The 20,655-nt window shown below is 46.8% G+C and overlaps 1 protein-coding gene across 1 annotated transcript in view; it reads right to left on the bottom strand.

Annotated features, from left to right (window-relative positions):
• LOC142790045 (uncharacterized) overlaps positions 1 to 4,590 on the bottom strand; it is a 40,258-nt gene extending 35,668 nt beyond the window's left edge. The window contains exons 1-2 of the mRNA XM_075885076.1: positions 3,884 to 4,590; positions 2,888 to 3,015 (exon numbers count right to left, since the gene is read on the bottom strand). Of these exons, the coding sequence (XP_075741191.1) occupies positions 2,888 to 3,015; positions 3,884 to 3,932 (177 nt within the window). The 5' untranslated portion in view covers positions 3,933 to 4,590. The remainder of the gene's footprint in view (positions 1 to 2,887; positions 3,016 to 3,883) is intronic.
• Positions 4,591 to 20,655: the final 16,065 nt, after the last annotated feature.

The following is a 20,655-nucleotide window of genomic DNA, read 5'->3' as shown; positions in this document are numbered from 1 at the left end:
ACCAGCAAGCCAAATTGAGCGAGTGGAAGGTATTCAGATGGCGAGCACGCGACCTTCTTCCTGTTGCGCAACCCGCCACATGATGAAAACGGCCATCATTGCGTTCTGATTGATGGTCTGCCCATCCACCTATTTGTGCACTACTTAGTCTAAGTAAGACGTTTTTGTTTACGTGTACACATAAATTAGACAAGAATAAAGAGCAGAGTTTGTTTGCATGTTTTATTGCCTAAACGTACGGTTTATGCAGTACAAATACAACTTGAATGTTTTACGTTTTTGGTCGCATACAAAAGTGGACCGCACATGCCAGCATGCTAATAACCTAGTATCAATCCAGTGCACATCACCGCACATACGTATATACAAAGACAAAAGAAAAACAGTAATAACTATACACAAGTTCACAGCACGTATCCCGATATAAAATCATCCCATGAGTGGGACAAGATACAACGGCAAACCGCACACTTAGGATGCAAGAGGAAATGATACAAAAACCATAAGGTACCGGAGTTAGACATTTCTACATTTTCTATTCAGCATCAGGTTTCTTTATAAAAGCTTAAGCAAAAATTTACAAAATACTGAAGCCACTATAGAGTGTTCTCATAAAATAACACGAAGGATTTATGCTTTCTTCAGCGTAACATACCTATATTGCTTAATGAAAAAAACAAAAACAAAATACAAGCAGATAAATAGTACACACACATGTCCGCTTCAGAGGCAGAAAATGGTGAGCTCAACTATAGAAGTAGCGGTGACTCAAAAATATGGAAGTAGCGCCTACTTTTGCGCATATGTGTGTCTTTTTGTCGTCTGTGTTTTCTGAGCGCTCAGTTTTTCAAGACCTCAAATATGCAAACAAATCCTAAAAGTTACAAAAACTTCCGCATTTTTCGTGCTGCAGCAGATTTTCTGGTGCGTTGTTTAGCCAAGGAGATGTTCACGAAGCGAATATGCCACAACAGGCGAATCCTTGCAAAGAGGTGCACAAAGGCTTTCTTGCATTCTTCAGAGCAGAATTTTTGCCTTCCCATACAACTGTGCAAAATGCCTGCCAAAACTCCACTCACATTAGGTAGGTGCGCCACAACACCGATATATTCCAAAAAGCAAGCTTCCATGGCCTTAATATCCTGAAAGCAATCGTCAGAAAACATTGTTACATTGCCAAATAAATCTGAGGAGATGTTGCTTGCCTTAAACATAGCAAAATACTGGTGTGATGCACAAAGCTGGCGGTCGGCATTCTTCAAAAGGGTGTTGCACACACAGTGTGGAGGCCTATGCAACAAAAATTGCCGTACGAGATAGCCCCCAACATAGTAGAGAACGTTATCCTCTACTATATCATGGCTAACGGGCTGTTCCTCATCAGGAAGCATATCGACTGTTGGTGCTGCATCACAAGTAGTAGGAAGCGAATGAGGTGGCTCTGACATTTGTGCCAACACAGTGCTGCGATCCTGTTCACAGTTTCCTTCTGGAAAAAGGGCAACCAGTTTGCCAACAGAAATGTGTTTCAGACCTGATGTGAACTGAAGCACATTTGGGTTGCCATTGCAGCAATGCTTTAACCTAAGAAGCCCGAAAAGGTTCTCCAGGGGGTCCTGCTGTAGCCAGCGAGTCAAGAGAACACGAAAATCAAAATCTTGGAAGAGGTCGTCCCAGAGGAGAAGGGTAGCCTTTAAGGTGACCTTCCATGCCTCAACTGTGTGTGGTTGCCGAGGCCCGTCAAATTTCCACCTTTCAACCCACGACAGGCACTCCCGCAAAAAGGCTAGGTGTTCGGACCCTTCCGAAATTGCATAACGTAACTTGTCATTGGCTTTTTTTACAGAAGAGCTATTCAGACAGTCGAATAACTTATCTATCTTCTCGAGAAAATCAGCTGTTGGTTTGGCGGATGCCGGCAACACGCCAAGAGCAATGAATACATCAATGGCCACTGAGACCGATTCGCTCATCACCTGGCTGGCATATTTAACTTTCATGTTATTGAAAGGCTTCCGGTAAATGTGGTTGTCGGTTAGTTTCTTCGCCAATTTGAGTTTGAGAGGATGCGAGCTTTCGTATAGTTGCGTGATGAAAGACCAATCCACAATTTCTTGCCCGATATGGAGCTTGTGAGGTGCGCGGAGATTATTCCTTGTGCATTTAAGTGTGGTGTGTCATATAGGAAATAAATCTTGCGGCTTTCAAGCACAAAAAACGGCTCTTCAGGCGTCACACCTAGCTTACTTGCCAAAGTGATGTTGCTTCCCCCCTGGTCGCAGATGAGCGCCTTCACAAACAACCGGGCTCCCTGCAGCTGCTTGATTAATGTTATGATCAGATGATGAAGAGTATCTGCGGGCGTTTTGGTCCTTGATACTAAGTAAGCAACAGGCTGAATCCACGTTTTTGAAATGCCTGCCACAAGTATCAGGAGCGCTGAATTTGCCACGGCTGGTGTTCTTTGCCTACCGTCATCGGAGAATCCCATCACAATGTCATGCTTTGCATCATACTGCAGATGTTCCTTCAAGGACATTTCGTTAAATATTAATGTGCACGCACGATCTGTTAAATGCCTATTTCGGGTAGCTTCTTCGAGGGCTTCAATAGCGGTTGAAATAACTCCGGGAGTCATCGGAATATTTGATAACCACTGCTTTAGCGACCTCACAGTTGGCATGTCAAGCAGTCTTGACAGATGTCTGTACGCTTTCGGACCATGAAAGTATAAGTTTAAAGCGAACTGGCGGTGCTCGGGCGACCACCCCCGTCCTCTACGTTTCACGCCATTAATTTTAACTTGAGTCTCAAGCAATCTAAAGAATGTCTTGCGGACGTAGGGCCTGATAGCATTCAACGCCTCGGACTGGGAAAGCTTTTTAACCTTTCTCTTGCCAATTCTTGACAGTGCCTTCCGAAGCCTTGAATTTATCTTCTCCAGGTTCTTCATTTTTCTGGCTGTCCGGGGTGAGCACCTAGAAGGCTTGTGTTGTCGACCCGCTGGATTGGAACCTGAAAGATTTAGAAAAAAAGCTCATTTATACTGTGTTTTTGTGAAAGCTGACCATGATCTTTAAACCTAGTAAAAGTTCTAGCGGCTTTTAGAATTGAAGTGATTACTTCCATGAGTAATCAGTTGGTCATATTTAGTTCTCGATCCTTCACTTATTCAAACTTGGGGCATTGGGAACAGGCCTCTGATAAGCACACTGCTGGGCATTGAGCCTACTAATGGCATGTATAAGCATCGTGGGCAACATGAAGCGTCAACTAATTTTTCCTAATCATTAGCATACTCCTTGTTAACAAACATTATTGGGTATACGTTTAAAATGGTATGTTTAGGAAAAAAACAACGAATTCATAGTCTTCTTTAAAAAACACTAATCCCTCTTATAATAATAATATCTGGGGTTTAACGTTCCAAAACCACGATATGATTATGAGGGACGCCGTAGTGGAGGGCTCCGGAAATTTCGACCACCTGGGGTTCTTTAACGTGCACCTAAATATAAGCACATGGGCCTCAAACATTTTTGCCTCCATCGAAAATGCTGCCGCTGCGGCCGGGATTTGATCCAGCGACCTGCGGGTCAGCAGTCGAGCGCCATAACTACTAGACCACTGCGGCGGGGCACTAATCCCTCTTGGGAGGCAACAAACAAGCAAGAAAGGGATCGGACAAGCACTCGTCTCGTCCTGCCTTTCGGTATACATCGCTCTGGTTCTCGTACCCTAGCAATGAACTAGCTCGCCCAGCTGACACCCTAGTGCACTTTAGGATCTGTTAAATGGTACGTGACATTAAAACGATAGCTGCAGGGCATTAATTTATCTGGAATAGTTTTAAAGAGCTTAGAGAGCAATACAATCTGCGTACATGAGGGCTCAGTCTGTTGAACTTCTTCATCGGCGCTGTAAGCGGGCATTGCAGTGGTATTCGCGGGCCGACGAGAGCCTGTGAAGAGAAATTGGCGGAGCACAGATTTCAGCGTGACATACACACAGCTGGTATTAGGCGTCACATTAAATATTTGCAATTACAATCACTCAGGGCGTTTTCTCACTATTAATTGGTCTCCTCGCGTATTATGTTTCAGTACGAGTAATAAAAAAAGTGTAAACACACAAAAAGAGAACGCTACGTGTCACTCACTAAATATATGGGTGTCCCAACTATCCTAAACCAATATTTTAAAAATCTTAATGCGATGTGCCTAGAACAGGTTAACATCGTGGTGCCCGTGATGACCTAGCGCGTAACCGAATTCTTGCCAATTACACTTATTTGGCCCATTGAAAATAAAAGTAATTTTGTAATAATAAAGCTGATAAAGATAAAGTACCTTTTGGATTCTTAATTTTAAGAGCGACTTTGAACTAGGGTGTCGTAGAATATATATATATATTTAAAAGGCCAGTTCTGTTGCTCCCACTGTCAGAGCTATCGCGCAATTGTTTTAACAGCGACACCAAGTTGGCCGCTACTCACTCGCCATGTGCGAAATAGCTGATAACGCGCCACATGGAGTACTCTCTCAAATTATGAGGTCATTTTCGCCTTTTCCTGTAAAACTCTACACCACAGGTAAAATAGCAGGGACAACTGAATCAGAATCGAGGAGGTTACATGTAGAGCGTTCTGAGTGAGGCATTTGCTCTAAATTTAACGATTGTGAAGCCGGCAAATTTTTTACTTAGCTAGTTATATCTACCAGCAAAATCATGCCGGCGAATCCATGGATGCTGTGTACACCATGCATTGGTATTGTTGGTGTAATCTGCGCGAGAATCTTAAAAATACTGAGTCATGATAACTCGGACAGGTACACATATTGAGTATTAAGACATTTCTGTAAATAGATGTAGAGGCATGAAAGTTGCTAATCTATGGGGGAACACTGAATAGAGTCACAGGAGGTGATGCGCTGCCCCCCTCCCCCTTACTTTTTTTTTCCTTTCTCAGCTGATCGTGTCGCGTCGACCGCGCGCTACGACGGGACCGCGCGCTATTGGACTGTCGAAGACGCCACCGCTTTGAGCGGCAGTTCGACCTGCAGACAGTCGGGAACAGCACAGAAGCGGCCGCCGACATCCGAGTGATGGGGAATTTGCAAGGACCTCGGCTTAATTATGGTGAACCAGGATGCAGTAAGTCGTCACGTACAATCGCCCCGGCAAAAAAACGAGCAGACCCACACTTCAGGTACAATGGTTGCAGGAAACAGCTAGCTGTCCCAGCTCCGCGGCACATCATGATGCAGGGTAGACAGGGGCAAGGCTCCTTTTTTTGCCTCTCGAGACGTACTTCGTCGTTGCACGTCTCATCGTGAAAGACCCTTTCCTTCGATTAATGGAGGTGATCGCTCGCCTTCCAGACATACATAGCTGTAGCATATCAGACATACCCCGATTAACCAGCCTTGGAACGCTTATTCATCGCATGTATACACGAGTCTGAACGATATGTCTTGTGCTGACACAGCTAGGGGAAGCGTAGCGTCCTCCGTCGTAGCGTGCGGTCGACGCGACACAATCAGCTGAGAGAGAAAAAAGAAAAGTAAGGGGGAGGGGGGCAGCGCATCACCTCCTGCGACTCTATTCAGTTTTCCCCGTAATCCCTAATACTGAGACGCGATATCTTAATCGCACAGCTGCGCACACAGCCAGAGAACGCGCCTCGACTTCTGTAATAGGCGGTTCATACCGTTAATTAAAACAGCCTCTTAATTCTGCTAGGCGCGGTTCATTCCGTTAATTAAAACGGCCTCTCCGTTTTAATTGATTGATGGATGGATCCATCCGTCCGTCCATCCATCCATCCATCCATCCATCCAAATTTTTAGATAAATAATATTTGACATTTTGCCTAAATGGCGATTTCATTCCCCACACCGTTCACCCTAATCCGAAAAGTATTTCGATGGAGTCACTCTCAGAATGCTTTTCTCACACGACAGCCTTCGGATTCAGCCTTTTGTCTGCCCAGGAACTTCCAGGAACTTTTTATCTGGATTACCAGGCTTCAAAGCTTTTTTTTTTTTTTTTTCGTGCTGCTCCTCAGGTGAATAGCGGAACCCATAAAAACATATTTTGTGCATTAGTCAAGTATGAAATGATGCGAGAACAAGACTTTTGAAAGCCAGCGTGAGAAAGACACAATGTAGGCTTCACTTACAGAATTTTAATTGAGTTTAATAGAGCAGCACATTTTAGAAATCTTAATCACAGTAGCAGGAGTGCAGGACCTCTAACTTTAAGCTTTTGAATATATTGGCAAGAAATCTGAATATACGCAATTCTGTGTTATGAATTTGTTTCCACCTATAATTTATACACATTTTAAGAGCTTCTAATTACACAATAGATGAAGAGAGCTTCTTAGATGACTACATGAAAATTTCAAGTAGCTAAAACATTGCTTTCCAAATGCCCATTATGCCTACGCACAGGCCGACAATGCTAAGTGAGTGAAATTAATAATTTGCTCACCATGTATGCCAAAGATCCGCCACATGCTGCGATTCCAGCTGGCCCCGTCACAGGTCACGGAGTCAACATACAAGCCCGCTCGTTCAGCCAGGATGGTGTACTCTACTATGATTTTTGCAAGTATAGCTGCTTGAACATTGCTTTTCGAGGCAAAAACGCCAAGTATTTGTGTCCAACTCGCTAAAAAATGGGCAAGAACAATGATGGTGCAAGATTACCATGTTACTTATGTCATGTGTTTGACGGTAGTCTCTTTTTAAAACAACTTACCGGTGTAGGGTTGAAACAGCACAACCATCCCGTGGTCTGCAAGCACATCCTTGTGGTTACTCGGGGTCCGCCAGCTCGACATTTCGCTTCTGTTGTTTAGGTGCCGGTTCTTGGTCGCAAATGTTTCTCACCTTTCGTTTCACCGCCTTTTTAGGTACAAGATGTGTCGGATAATCTTCGAAGACCGTAGGGACAGCATCGGACTTCAGACGTGGCTTGTCTCGGGCGATTTCGTTGACGACACCGTTCACCGTAGTCTGAAAATATCGTTCGATGTAGCCACTCTCAAAATGTCTTTCACACACGACAGCCTTCGGCGTCAGTCTCCTGTCTGCCCTCTTGATTTTGCTCTCCCATTCTGCAAGCCGTGCTGGGTCCGTCGGTGCGGTGAACAAAGACACCTTTTCCTCGTTCGAACGATATCCGCTCCGGCACAGCGGCACAAAACACGTCCTTTCTTTGCATTGCCGCTTAGCCTTCAACATCTTAGGACGTTGCTGCCCACATTTTGCGACGACGAACTTGACACTACAACAGGTCGAACACTGACAGCTGTCAAACGCTGAGCAAAGCATGGGACGACAGGAGCTTGGCGGCTCTCATGCACCCACTCGTCCGGCAGCGCCACTTGCGGCCACTGCGCGCAGTCATCACGTGCGGGGCCACCCTCTCTCGTACGGAATGCGCGCGCTCCGCGCACTAGCCAGTATATTCTAGGCACTATAGCAACGCCAAAAGGAACCTTGCCTAGATAGCTTCAGTTGGCAAAGCGCGCGGCATTCCACTGGTGTGGGGCGGCTTACCGCAATCGCCAACCAGGCGGTGGCGCTGCGGTAGCGTTAGGATTAACTCTTTCCTTACCGCCAGGAAAAGACCCGTTGTCATGTGGTGCAGAAAAAAAAGTTTATCGTTATATAACAATGTTTTTTTTGTTAATTGTAGTATACCAAAATGTAGACAAATAAATGCGCTTTTTAATGATATAAATACAAAACATGTGTTTGCAACACAATAGCAGAAAAAAAATCCCAAACAACAAATTTTTCGCAACCACCGCAAAAAAAAAAAATGTGGAAAAGTAAGCATGGTGGGCACAAATATCTCGGTAAAAAAAAATTCAAGATATGCGTTTTGTGGCATATTTACATAGCTAACTATCCTAAAAGTTTCAACAGTACACATAAAAAAATTGTTAGCACAGCAGAGAAAAAAGTTAGCACTTGTGATTACGGGACAATTTTCTGAGGGTGCAAGAAAAAAAAATTTATCCGCAGATAAAAAATATTTTAGATGTTCTGCAGCCCATGAAAATGTAGAGGAATGAATGGTCTAGTTATTTCAATAAATTTAGAACAAGTTTTTATTACACAGTAAGAATAAAAAAATAACAAAAAATTCTCAAGGACACAAGTTTTCTTTTTTTTTTTTCAAAAAAAAGTGAGTGTAACAAGCGAAAAGATGGCAATACAAATTCTGAATATACACTGGTTAGGTAGTAGTTACTTCTAAAGACCACAGAGGTTACAAGAGTACGCGTAAACAACTGTGAGACCACACAAAAATGTTATCCCTTGTAGTGGCGGTGCCACTCACCAAAGCAGTCTCTGGTCGCGATGAAGCACAAGTAAACGCTACACGTTTCACAAAAGACACTCGTCTTGTGCTCAACCTTGCGGCTCGCATAGCAGAGCTTGCAGTTGCGCCTTGTTTCCATCACTTTTGGCTTGTGCGCAGACTCTCGAGGGGGAGGGGCGCTGCCAAAACCTGTGGCTTCAATTCCCAGTAGCTGCTTCACAAGCTCAATTCGGAAGGCAAGCTGGTCATAACGAGGTGCTCGGTGCAGTTCTGGAATTTCGGGGTGCTCTCTCCTATGGGCCTCAAAAAGAATAAAACTGTTCACAACAGCGATGTCGATGCAGTGGAAGAACAAAGTTTTCTACCATCTGATGCACTTCATCAACACATTGTACGATGCGATGAGCTGGTCTGACCTGTCTACTCCAAGCATGCCTGCATTATATTCTTCAATTAGTCTTGGTTTCCTAATTGGGACCTTCTTCCATTGGCCAGCGATCTTTACTTTCCGTGTTGCAGTCACATGGCTGTTCGCAGTATGGGCAGTGCTCATCATGTGCACCGCGCGTCTGTCCTTCCATTGAAGGTACAGGACGCCTTGATGCCGCAGCCAGCGAACATCTCCCCTCTTGGCCTTTTTCTCCCATGTGGAGTCCTTCAATTCCGCAGGGAACGTGCGACGATCCTTCCGTGTCGTTCCACAAGCAAGAGTCTTCCGCTCCAGGAGGTGTAAAAAAAGAGACGTAGACGTGTAAAAATTGTCCATGAATAGTGTGTATCCCTGGTCAAAATACATTTCGCACAGGCTAGTCACGACATCAAATGCGAGTCCATTTACGCTCAATGTCTCACGCTTCCCGGTGTAGACACTAAACTGCACTGTGTAGCCGGAATTGGAGTCGGCGAGGACCCACAGCTTGTATCCCCACTTGACAATCTTGTCGCGAAGATACTGTCGTATTCCCGAACGGCCTTTAGATTTCACCATTCTTTCGTCGACGGAAACGTAACAGTCTGGCTGAAAATGCAGCGCAGATGCATCATTGATGTGCCGAAGTAAAAAAGCAATTCGGTGCAGCTTGCCGTCTGTAGCGGGATTGGTAGCTTCATGATCCGTCACGCTCAGCATACCGAGGAAGGAGAAAAAAACGTTTTCTTGGCATAACCCCACGTGGGATTAGCCCAGAAAACAACTCTGCTGTGCTCCAATAGAGGTGCAGGCGAGGCAGTTGCACTATCCCCATGTAGATGAGGAGTCCGATGAACTTCATCATTTCATCTGGGGAAACATTTTTCCACGATCCGTCGCGTTCCGAGTACGTTGGTTTCTCGAGGTTGTGCGCCCAGGCGTATTTATTTGTGTTCTCTCACATCGCTGTGACGAGTTCCGTTGTGAAAAACATCCAGGGCTCGAAGAAACCGACTAGCGCTGCTCCGTCGCGCCATGCCCAGATCAACTCCCGGTTTCCGTCTTGGACAAAACTGCACGCGCTGTGCAGCGGGAGGCATTGAATCGCGCCCATAGGACGTAGAGACCCTGCGGATAGAGATAATAACTGTGACAACACGCTCGGTCCCCTCGCGGGCGCTCAACAACGCGATAAATCCCGTAAAAAAAACTCGCCGTCGAGCTGACGAAGACGTTCCCGGTGTGTTGAGGGCCTCATCGCTGTCTGTGCTAAACTCCGATGATAGGGAATCTTCTTCAGGGCCACTGCTACCACTTTCATCCGAAAAATCTACTGTAACAACACTAGAATAACGAGAAATAAGATTCCTTTCAGACCCAGCGCGCGACGCCGACGCCATGGCTGCCGTTATCGCCAGACGCTCGCTTATCTTCCAAGCAAGGTCAAAAATCACCGGGTCTCCGGAAACCGAAACCGAAACTGACACGGGTTGTGTGCTTCCTGAGCTTCATTTCAGATGGTGCCTCATGTCCATTAGGCGCGTTGGGGCGCGGGAATTTCAACTTGAACCCATCGATCAGATTGACCGAAATTGAATAGGCGCGGTAAGGAGAGTTAAGGTTCCTAGATGAAACAAGGTAGCGTCACTCATTGTTCTCGATCCGTCCTCCTCACTCTCTCGATTACTCCTCTTTTTCTCTGCCATCCCCGCGTCTGTAATTGGTGCATTACTTGCACGTGATCTTGCAAAAGGCTGGTGGTGTTATTTATTATTATGCAAAAGGTTCAAAGCGAGCACGCATGCGCATATGGCCCCAGCCAGATTCTCGCCGTGACCGAAGACAAAATCGTAACCAGAACATAAACTGAAGAGCAGGAGCGTTTCGGTGCGCGCTAAGTCGACCAAGATTGTTTCGCCATGCTCGTTCAATGCAACATCTGCGTTTTTCAGCAATGTTGCGTTGCCGTAAACAACAGAAAATGGTTTCGCTCTGTTCAACTTACCTCGTGCTTTCCAAGATGAAGCGCACCATGAAGTGCAACTATGAACCATTTCACGCGAATGCTTTCGTGCAACTCCGTCAACGTATGTCGACGCGGATCTGCGAAGCGAGTTCACTTGTTGGTTTTTATTGAAACACCAGGCGCGCGTCTAATGCGTGTCTAGTGCATGCCAGTTGGTACAAATACATGTGGGTATGCACGTATACAGAGCAGCTGTAGGTTGTAATCAACGCACCTTCAGAAACATTTCACTCTTGACCAGTTCCCGCTTGAGCCGAAACACGCTGCTTCGAGACACCGCGCCAGTAGAACTCTCACTTTTCAGGAAGTTCCCAGCACCGTATCAGAATCACTTGGCATCACCATTGTCCAAATGGGCACATTTAAAAAAAAAAAGTCATCGCAGTGCTGCTGCACAAGTGTTCGTACCAGTCTGGTCGTAGTTTTTCTTGCGTGTGCACAAGCCGGTTGTAATCAATCGTCACAACGTCGCACCCTGTGTCCACTTACAGGATCCAGCAAGAAGCACGTTCACTGTGTCACAGACGAACAAAACACAATCTGAGAAGTGGACTAGTTAAAACTGGACGAAATACCGCGGCCGTGGAATTAAAATGTACTACGGGAGATGCCATGGCTAGTGGTGTACAGTATAGAACTGCACAACGTTGCCGGTTGAGTAACGCACATCCCGCTTGCTCTTGTGCTGTGCCGTTTATGTTCATAAAGGTAACTGTTTATTCTACGTCTTATTTCGTTCCATTTTGTTTCATTTACATCTATTCACCCTAGCAACAGAATCGAAACATTCGCTTTTGAATGAAAGTTTTAAACCTTCTAGGGGGCACTTCAGGAACATAGGCGAAGAGGAAAGGGAAAGGTGTCGCTACCTTGGAAACTTGTTTCATCTAGGGACCTTAGTTAGGATCGATCTCGGCGCGTCGTCTGCTACTGCTACAACGGGAAAGGTGCCGACAGGAGACTACCGCAGTGGTTAACTCTTTTATTTGAGGAGCAGAAGTGAAACTTCGCTCGCGTTTAACCTTTACCGAAAAGAGCTTTTTCGTTTTTTTCGCAACATTATAACTAGAAACAAACAGCACGTAAGACATGACAAAAAGAAAAGGCAAACTGTACAGCGCGCTTACCTTCATTCCTGTTCGCGTTGTAGCCGGCGTTTATTTTGGGCCAGTATATGTGCAAATCACCCCAGGATCCCGTAATGCTCAGCGATATTCTAACCTTACCGGAACATGTGTTACACGGCCAAAATCCGCTGAAAAGCTTAGAAAATCAAGAACCAGCAAGGAAGCCAGAAAAAAATTGTTTTGTAATTTTTATTTGACATCGTGAAACTGAAAGCAGCAGCTGCATTACTTACAGGGACATATTTACAAGGGTTAAGTGGTCAGAGTTGTACTGCAAGCCTTCACATCAGCTTCACTTTCTTTCTAGCAGATGCGACTTTTTCTGAAGAGCTCAAGCTTTTACAAGTATCTCTGGCAGCGAAATGCAGTGTTAGCACTATGTAAGAGTGAAGAAGCTCTGCCGTAGTGGTGATCTTGTGAACAGAACAGCCCACACTAGTAATGTCGCAGTCTTCAAGAACGTCGAGGAGGCTCCTAAATGTCTCCGAGCAGAGCCGGTTCTTTTGCAGCTCATCCGAAATTTTGGCTTAGATGCCTCGAAACATACAGAAGAGAAGCAGCTCTGCGGTAGTGGTGACCTTGTGAACAGAACAGCCCACACTAGTAATGTCGCAGTCCTCAAGAGCGTCGAGGAGGCTCCAAAATGCCTCTGAGGCTCCCGTGCTTTGGAGAGGCAATTTGAGGCTCCCGTGCTTAAATTCCCTCTCCAAAGTGAGAAATGCCTCTGGGCACTCCGCATTTTCGGACTGGATATTACATACACAGTCAGAACACCTCTGATGCTTGAGGTAAGAGCGGACAAGATAGCCGCACAAGTAGTAAATAACACAGTCCTGTGCTGCTGGTGTGGAGTACCCATGATCAGGTGCTGTCGGTGTTTCATTCTGTGCAGTAGAAGAGATTTCAGCCAACTTTGCTCGAATAGCCTCCTGGAGTCTTTCGTGGGACGACAGTGTGTCCTTTCTTCCCCTTTTCATGCTGTCTGCAACAGTGGCAAGCACAAAAGTCTGCTCATCACTCACGTTCCCAGTGACACAAGTGCTGATTGGTGTATACAGGCTCGGAAGCCTATATATGTGTGCAAAGCTGATTAGGGTAGGGTGATCCTCATCCCCTCCATAACTTCTTGTCAAATCAAAAAAACCTCTGAAAAAAAAGGAAGACGTGTTTTTTTATAAAAGCAATGTGTGCAAACATAAACGTGATAAACAAAAAGAACAAACGGCTTAGCTCTAAAAAATCCTGGTTTAGTTTGCCCGTGAGCACATAACGCGCTCCTTTAGAGAGATCCGTTATGAGGTCCCGTACTGATGCAAGCGTAACACGAAGCGACTCCATTGTAACTTGCGATGTAAACATCACTGTCCCATTGGTGATATGGTTTTCCTTGGTCTTATTTACAGCATCAAGGAACTCCTGGATGACCTTCAAAATAAGCCAGTGAGCAAATTAATTTCACAACAATGCAACAGATGTTATGAAGCATTATCTGTACTATTTCACAACAGTGCAATTAACAGATGCTGTAAAGTATTATCGTTACCTCAACTTCCTTTGACGAACTTGTTATTCCAAACTTCGGAAGCTTCACATTCAGGGCATCGAACAGGCTGTTCACCATGAGGGTGAATTGAGCAGTTCCATGGCAGTCTTTCAGGTCAGACTCCTCTAACGGCTGGTACACTTTTAACCCAATGGCAGTGCTTCGGCTGAAAAGCTGAGAACAACATATATGAAAAATTTGCGGCTTTATTTTTATAAACAAACATTTATGCATATAAACAAGCAGTTGTCAACTATGAAAGGCATCTAAATATGGTAGATAGGGCATTTTTGTTTACCTGTACAGCCAGACTCACGTTCATCTTTCGCAGATTGTCTGGGCTCACGTGCTCCTTTGTCAATTTCGGAACCACCTGAAGCTGCTGTTTCCCATCTACTTCTTGGAGTCTTCGATAGTGGTCAAAGTTTATTTTATGTTCACCGATCTGCAATGTTTAAAAACAACAATGAGACGAAGAAAGGTGTTCCATTGCAGAAGCCACTCCTTAATTCAGAGTTGCTCACGCATGAAAAATAAGTAAAAACATTCTAATCTACTTACCATGCCATACTTGTGGTGCATGAGATTGTTCCTTATGCACTGGATGATGTGCGGTACATCGCACAGGAAGTAGAGATGCTGATCAGGTACACAAGGATGGTCAACTCTGTGTTTCGGTTCATGAAGCTTGCCTTTGATAACAAAACATGACCACATGGCCTTGTTGGTGCTGGCACCATCGCTGATAACAGCAACGACTGTTGCATTGTGCTTGTGTAACTGCAAAATGGCTTCTAAAACAAGCCTAGCTAGCACTCTTCCAGCGGCTGCATGTCTCGTAGCAAAACTTGCAATTGGTTGCACCCAGGAGTGAAATAAAGGCACAAACATGACTACCAAAGCGTGGTCGGCTGTTGTTTCCGAGTCATGACCATCTCCATAATCAACGAAGCCATCAACCTTGTAAGTACTCGTGTTAAATGCGACAACCTCTCGCACCTTCATCTCGTCCAGTACTAGCGTTCCGTAGCATTGTACTCCTGCTTTGTTCATCATAAAGGCCCCAATACTGTCAAGAGATACCTTGTTGAAGCCGAATTCACATGGCATTCCTTTCATCATTTGTCTCAGCCTTGTGGTTGTTGGAAGTGGCATGAGCTTCATTTTTGACATTAGTCTATAAGCTCTTGGGCTTGAAATTCTCAATAGAAGACAAGTCGTGAGCCATTCCTGTTCATAACGCCTTCCTCGTGGCGATTTCGCCTTTGCGACTTTCAATGCGGACCTAAAAGCAAGTTGCTGTGCTTGCGGAAGACTTTCCACTGCTTTTTCAACTTTGCTCGCTGAAACTTTAGACAAACAGCGTCTCAGTGTAGACGCTTCTCTTCTAGCTCTTTCGCGAAACACATTGGCCCTGATGGCCTTTTTCTTTAGGTTGAGTTTCACGTTCAGCCTTCCGTTTTGTGCTTTTTTTTAGGACGACGCTTCATTCTATCACCAAAGTTTTTTTTGTTTTTTTGCATGGAGGGCACAAGTGCTTACCTGACAGCACCATGCATTTCTTGTTTCGCCCTACACCCTGCCTTTTCATGGCTGCCTTTGACGATAAAATACCTGGAAACAGCTCACATTTACACCCAGGGCAAATCTTGAGCGCATCGATGTAGCGAAAAAACATTGTTAAATTCTTCTGGCTTGTTAGCAGGGTCGGAATGTTTCCATCTTTCTCGATGTAGCTGCACGGCGGAACAAGCACACCTCTTGAACTAATTTCAGTGCCGGATTACAACCGCCTTTTCAATGTACACAACGCCCCCAGACTCTTCGAGATTGTAGAAGATAACTTGGATGGTAGAAGTCCTCACATTCCACGAATCAAATGTCGGGCTGCCCTGCACAACAGCAAGCCAGGGCGCAGTTCCTAGCGTGATAACATCAGTGCATTCATCAACATCCATGCCATCACATGCGTCAGTTTCGTCATACAAATATTTATCACTTTGGCAGGAAGAAGCTTGGGCGGAAACCACTGACCTCGCTTTGGGGGGCTTTCTTGCCGACTTCGGCACCGTTGGTTTTGAGAGATGCTTAGGTACGTTCGGAAAAATTCGAGGTACAGCACGCTCCTTCAGTGTCCATCTGCCTCGCGGTATCGTTACGGTTTGACCGTTCACTGTGTGCTCGTAGTAGCTTATGATGTCTACAGGCTCGAAATGAATGTCACAGACGTACGTTTTTGGGGTTACCTTAAAGTTATTCTGTGGAATCGCGTTTTGCCATGCCTTCTGTAAGTCAGGGTCCTTTGGGGGCTTGAAAAAAAGTCGCGGTCCGGGATTTGCAGCTGCCGAAGCATACCCCGAACGACAGCCGGGCGCGCTGCACGTCGGCATGTCGAGAATCCGCGCTGACACTTCACGGTATCCACTGCAAAGAGTTCATACCACTGTAGAACCTGTCCAAGCTGGAAGTACAGGCGTGATGAACGTGCGAGCGCCAGAAACACACCAAAAGCACGTGTCTGAAGCAAGCGTCACCGCTACTCACTGCTTCCCAACCGATCTCAACGGAATGCCAGCGCCACCTTTCGCAAGGGCGACAAAACGACACCGCCTCTCGAAGCGAGTTTGCAAACTGAAAAGTATCTAAAAACGTTGACTACGACCACCGACACGATAAACGACCAAGAGGTGCTAAGCAGCACCGGCCGCACCGCAGTCGCGGTGCGTGGCAACGACTTACACCCAAGCGACATCGCGGGATGGAAATTCTCCGGAAAACAAGTAAGCCAACGACTTAATAAGCCCCAGCTTAACGAAGTTACCCAAAGCAGCAAGCCAACTCCGCAATTTAGCGAAACTCAAGCAAAACGCATGATAGCGAGAATCGCTAAAGCGTCCCGCATGCCGCTGAATTTGCCGCGGGAAGAGCAGAAGATTGTAATACGACAGAGAGGAGGGCTATTCCTAGCGAAAATCGAAGCTGACATCGTAATGCCCGCAGTCATAACAGCAGCCAACGTTCCCAAGACCGCAGTGAAAGCAGATACGATTTGTACTAATCCCACGCAGAACATCATTGTGATCAGCAAGCCCGATGAAGGACGAGCACGTTACTACGCAAGCGTACGCTCCCTGTACATTGGGGGCCGTAGCTACGGAACGCATGCCTACTGCACCGCGCCTCGCGGCACAGTGAAAGGAGTAATCCGTGGCATCGCAGTAGAGAACACTGCCGAAGATCTGCATGAGAATATCGTTAACCAAGGAAACCCGCAGGCCCTCGAAGCGCACAGGATTGGAAACACTACCTCCATCGTCATTTTGTTCGCAGGAACAAAGGTTCCCAACTACATAAAGTACGGCTCCATTATAGTAAAGTGTGGATTATACAGACAACACAACGTATGCAAGACATGCGGCAAAATCGGCCATCGAGCCGATGTATGCCCCACGCCGGAAACCAAGATCTGCTTTGCGTGTGGCACGCCTAACCTGGCGGCAGACCACGTGGCGCGGTGCAAGCCACGTTGCAAACTGTGTAATGGAGCCCACGCCACGGGCACGGAAGGCTGTACGAACAAGTACAAGGTGCCCTTCGTAGTTACTCGGCGCAGATGGGAGCGCAGAAACGCGGCGTCAACGTTTTCGTCGCAAGACTTCCAGCAGCTGCCACCGCAACAACAGAACGAAGCACGTCTATCAAATAGAGGACGCAGCCGCTCGAGGAAGCGGGACAAAAGCAGGGGACAATTGGCGAGCCACGGCAGAAGCACCGACAGCAAGCGCAGGGAATTACAACCGCAACCAGCAGCGACCGGGCAACGTGATAAATGAGGCCCAGGCAGTCAACCCGCAAGCAGCGAACTGCAATCCGCTCAACCACGTAGCTGAAGCGAAGGACAACACCATCCAGTCACTACGCAATGAAAATGCCCAGCTCAAGAGATGTATCGCTGAACAGAGAGCTCAAATGCAAGAGATGAACGTTAAGTTGAACGAACTCGTCAATGCACAGCAGCAGCAGCAACAGGTGACTGCTCAACAGGTGCAGCAGCAACAGGTCGCCGCTGCAGATTCAACCAAGACCCCCAACGCCAACGAAAAACAACACACTCAGCCATGGAGGTACAAGCCCCAGTTCCTACGGAAGCTAACAGCGCAGAACCCGAAACGATCGACGTTGCTAGGACAAGCGAACCGGCACCCAAGAAGCGAGCGCTCGAATATGCACGTGAACGAAGAGTCAACGCTAGGCTGGACAGCCTAGAAGAACGTCAAGATCGACTAGAACAGACCATGAAAGCCAACTACGAAATCCTGAGCCAAGCCATCAAAGTTACTAATGATCGCCTCGATGCAACCAACGCACGCCTCGACACATTGGTGACACCCGTACATGGCATGCAGTCTACCATACTAGGAATACAGACTAAGTTTGATGCACTAATACACGCGCTGATGGCGTCGGGACTAATCCCACAACAGGCCTTCACCCTACCGCAATAATGGACGGGACAATGGCAACGGGCACTGCTAACCACAGAAACAGAGCACAGACACAACAGCATCATCTCCTCATATGGCAGTGGAATCCGAACAGCATACAGGGTAGAAAAGCATTGCTACAACAGTACATACAGCAAAGCACCGAGAGACCCGACGTTATAATACTACAAGAAACGCTCAGTGAAACCCCACCGACGTTACAGGAGTACAGATCCTTTGTGAAGCCCCCTTGTGCACGAACAGTTAGGAAAGCCGCAGGGCAGGGGGTCTGCACCTTGGTAAAGAAGAATCTAACTTCAATAGATCACGAGCTGCTACCCAACGGTGCCATCGAGCACACCACGGTCGAAATCGTCACCGGGAAGTGCAAGCCCCGTGAAAGCACTTTCATAATCAGCGTGTCAACAAATAGTCATGCCAACGATCCGCGCGCGTACTACGTGGACGTGGCAAAGTATCCCCACCGGCCAAGCACGTACGCAGCAGCAGTCATCGCAGCAGACACTGGAGTACTCGCAACGTCGGGAAGCATACGGTGCAAGTCGCCCACGCAAGCCGAGGAGTTTGCAATCGCACTGGCACTAGCGATCCCGGATTTCCGCACGGCCCTCAGCGACTCGAAGACGGCAATAGTCAACTTTGCTACAAACAACGTCCATGGAACCACTGCAAGAGTATGTTCAACTATAGCAAGACCGGAAACCAACATTACCGTCAAGTGGTTCCCTGCGCACGCCGGGGAGCTGGACATGGGCCCGAACCGCAACGAGGAAGCAGATACGGAGGCACACGCGCTAACTGGCCGTGGGTCTCTGTCAACGCATTCCTCGGAGCCGCAACGACCCGATGCCGAAGACGGAGAGTATTTTATCACAACCTACGCCGACGTTCTGCAGTGGTACAGAACAAGCAGACGCCTCTACCCACCGCCTCATCGAGACCTACAATGCAGAGAAGCAGCCACACTACGGCAGTTGCAAGTACAAGCCACATGGACCCCCGTCTGGGCAAAGCACGTTTGCGCAGAGGTTTACACTACTGATGTATGCCAATACTGCAAGAAGGCGCGAGCCACCCAGAGACACCTCCTCTGAGACTGTGCACCACCGCCGGGTAACCAAGAAGTAATGCCAACTGCCATAAGCAGCAAAATCATCAGTCGAGAGCCAGGCAACCAAAGAGACGTGGTCCAGCACGTGCTTAGCATCCTGGAACGCCAGTGGCCGAAAGCGGCGCCCCCACGGGATTGACGCGAGTAGGTTGCTGCTCTGGGACGTCCGAGCACGCTAGTGTCTCGCTTTAATCCCCCTACCCCTTCCCCCTTTATGCCGGATCGTCAATAAAGTTATTTCACTCACTCACTCGGGCTTGTAGGTTCACGACTTTTGAACAAAATTGTAGCCCATAGCAACAGAAGGACAGACGAAATGGCAGTCGCGTGTTTGACTGCATGCTCTGCGCTACCCGAAGTTTAGTCCATCAAGTGCCGAGACAGTTCATTTGCGGCAGGCACCAAACTTGAGAAGAATGGGTATTTGAACAGCACATAGCACGCAAAGCTTGCGGGCGTAGCGTTAGCGTAAGGTTGTCAAACGAGTTTTAGACCTATCGACGACATCATGACCAATGCCTTTTCAATATGCTGTATATCTGCAGGTGATTTGACGTTGGTTTCTTGAAAAATATCAGCGCTGATGTAGTTGTTGTACAGTGAAGTTGTCACGTGTGGCCTTAAAACAAAATCGACATAACCCACGTAAGTGGGAATCGGCGTTAAGCCACGAACGCACTAGCGGCGCCGCTTTTCTCTCTTTCTCCCGCCGAGCATAGAGGAATATCTGCCGCCGACCCAATCGCTCCTTGCGCTATTTCTGCCGCTGGATGGATATGGCTGTACTCTTTAGATCGGGCGGTGGATAGCGCCACCAAGCCGAAATACTGAATAAACCAAACACTATAGTTTTTTTCCCTTAAAAAGCGAGTTTGAGGATTCGTACTTTGCAGTGAAGAGTTTAATTTTCACTCGTGCCTTGACTTTAGCCCCCAATCACATAACCTCCTTCTAGTTAAGTCTACCCGCTTAGTCTATTTTACCCTCCCGGTCCCTAAACCCCAGTGCTTTGAAAAACTCTGCGCCATCATCCAGGACTATAGGGTGAAGCCTTTTACAGAACATTATCAAGTGTTCGGCAGTTTCTTTTTCCTCTCCACACGCACTGCATACTGTGTCTACCCCTTCGATTTGGCCCGATATGTCTTGGTTCGCAATACTCTCGTCCTGTCCTCAAACAGTAGAGAACTACCCCGAGTATTATCATAGATCCTTTCCTTGGCAATTTTCTCCTTAAAAGTTCGATAGATCTATAGTGTGGACTTCTTAATCATGTCCATTCTCCACATGTCAGTCTTCGTTTCCTTCACTTTCTTTTTAACCGATAGTTCTTTTTGGGTTGGCCACCTGCTGTTTCCACAGTGGCCTATTTCACAGTGCCCCATTTTTCCACAGTGCCCTATTTTTCATCACTGCTGCATCATTCCTGTTACCTTTAGTCGTCGCGTATATTTCGTGATCCCTCAGGTACTCGGTCCCATTGCTTATCCATACGCCCAGATATTTGTATTTATCTGTTATCTCTAGCGTGACCTCCTGTATTCTAAGCTCACTACCTTCGTTGTCATTGAAAATCATGACTGCTGATTTTTCC

The sequence above is a fragment of the Rhipicephalus microplus genome, unplaced genomic scaffold (genome assembly GCF_043290135.1).
Source record: "Rhipicephalus microplus isolate Deutch F79 unplaced genomic scaffold, USDA_Rmic scaffold_66, whole genome shotgun sequence".
Classification (NCBI taxonomy): Eukaryota; Metazoa; Arthropoda; class Arachnida; order Ixodida; family Ixodidae; genus Rhipicephalus; species Rhipicephalus microplus.
Note: the sequence above shows the minus strand (reverse complement) of the source record. Positions and strands in the feature narration are given on the sequence as shown.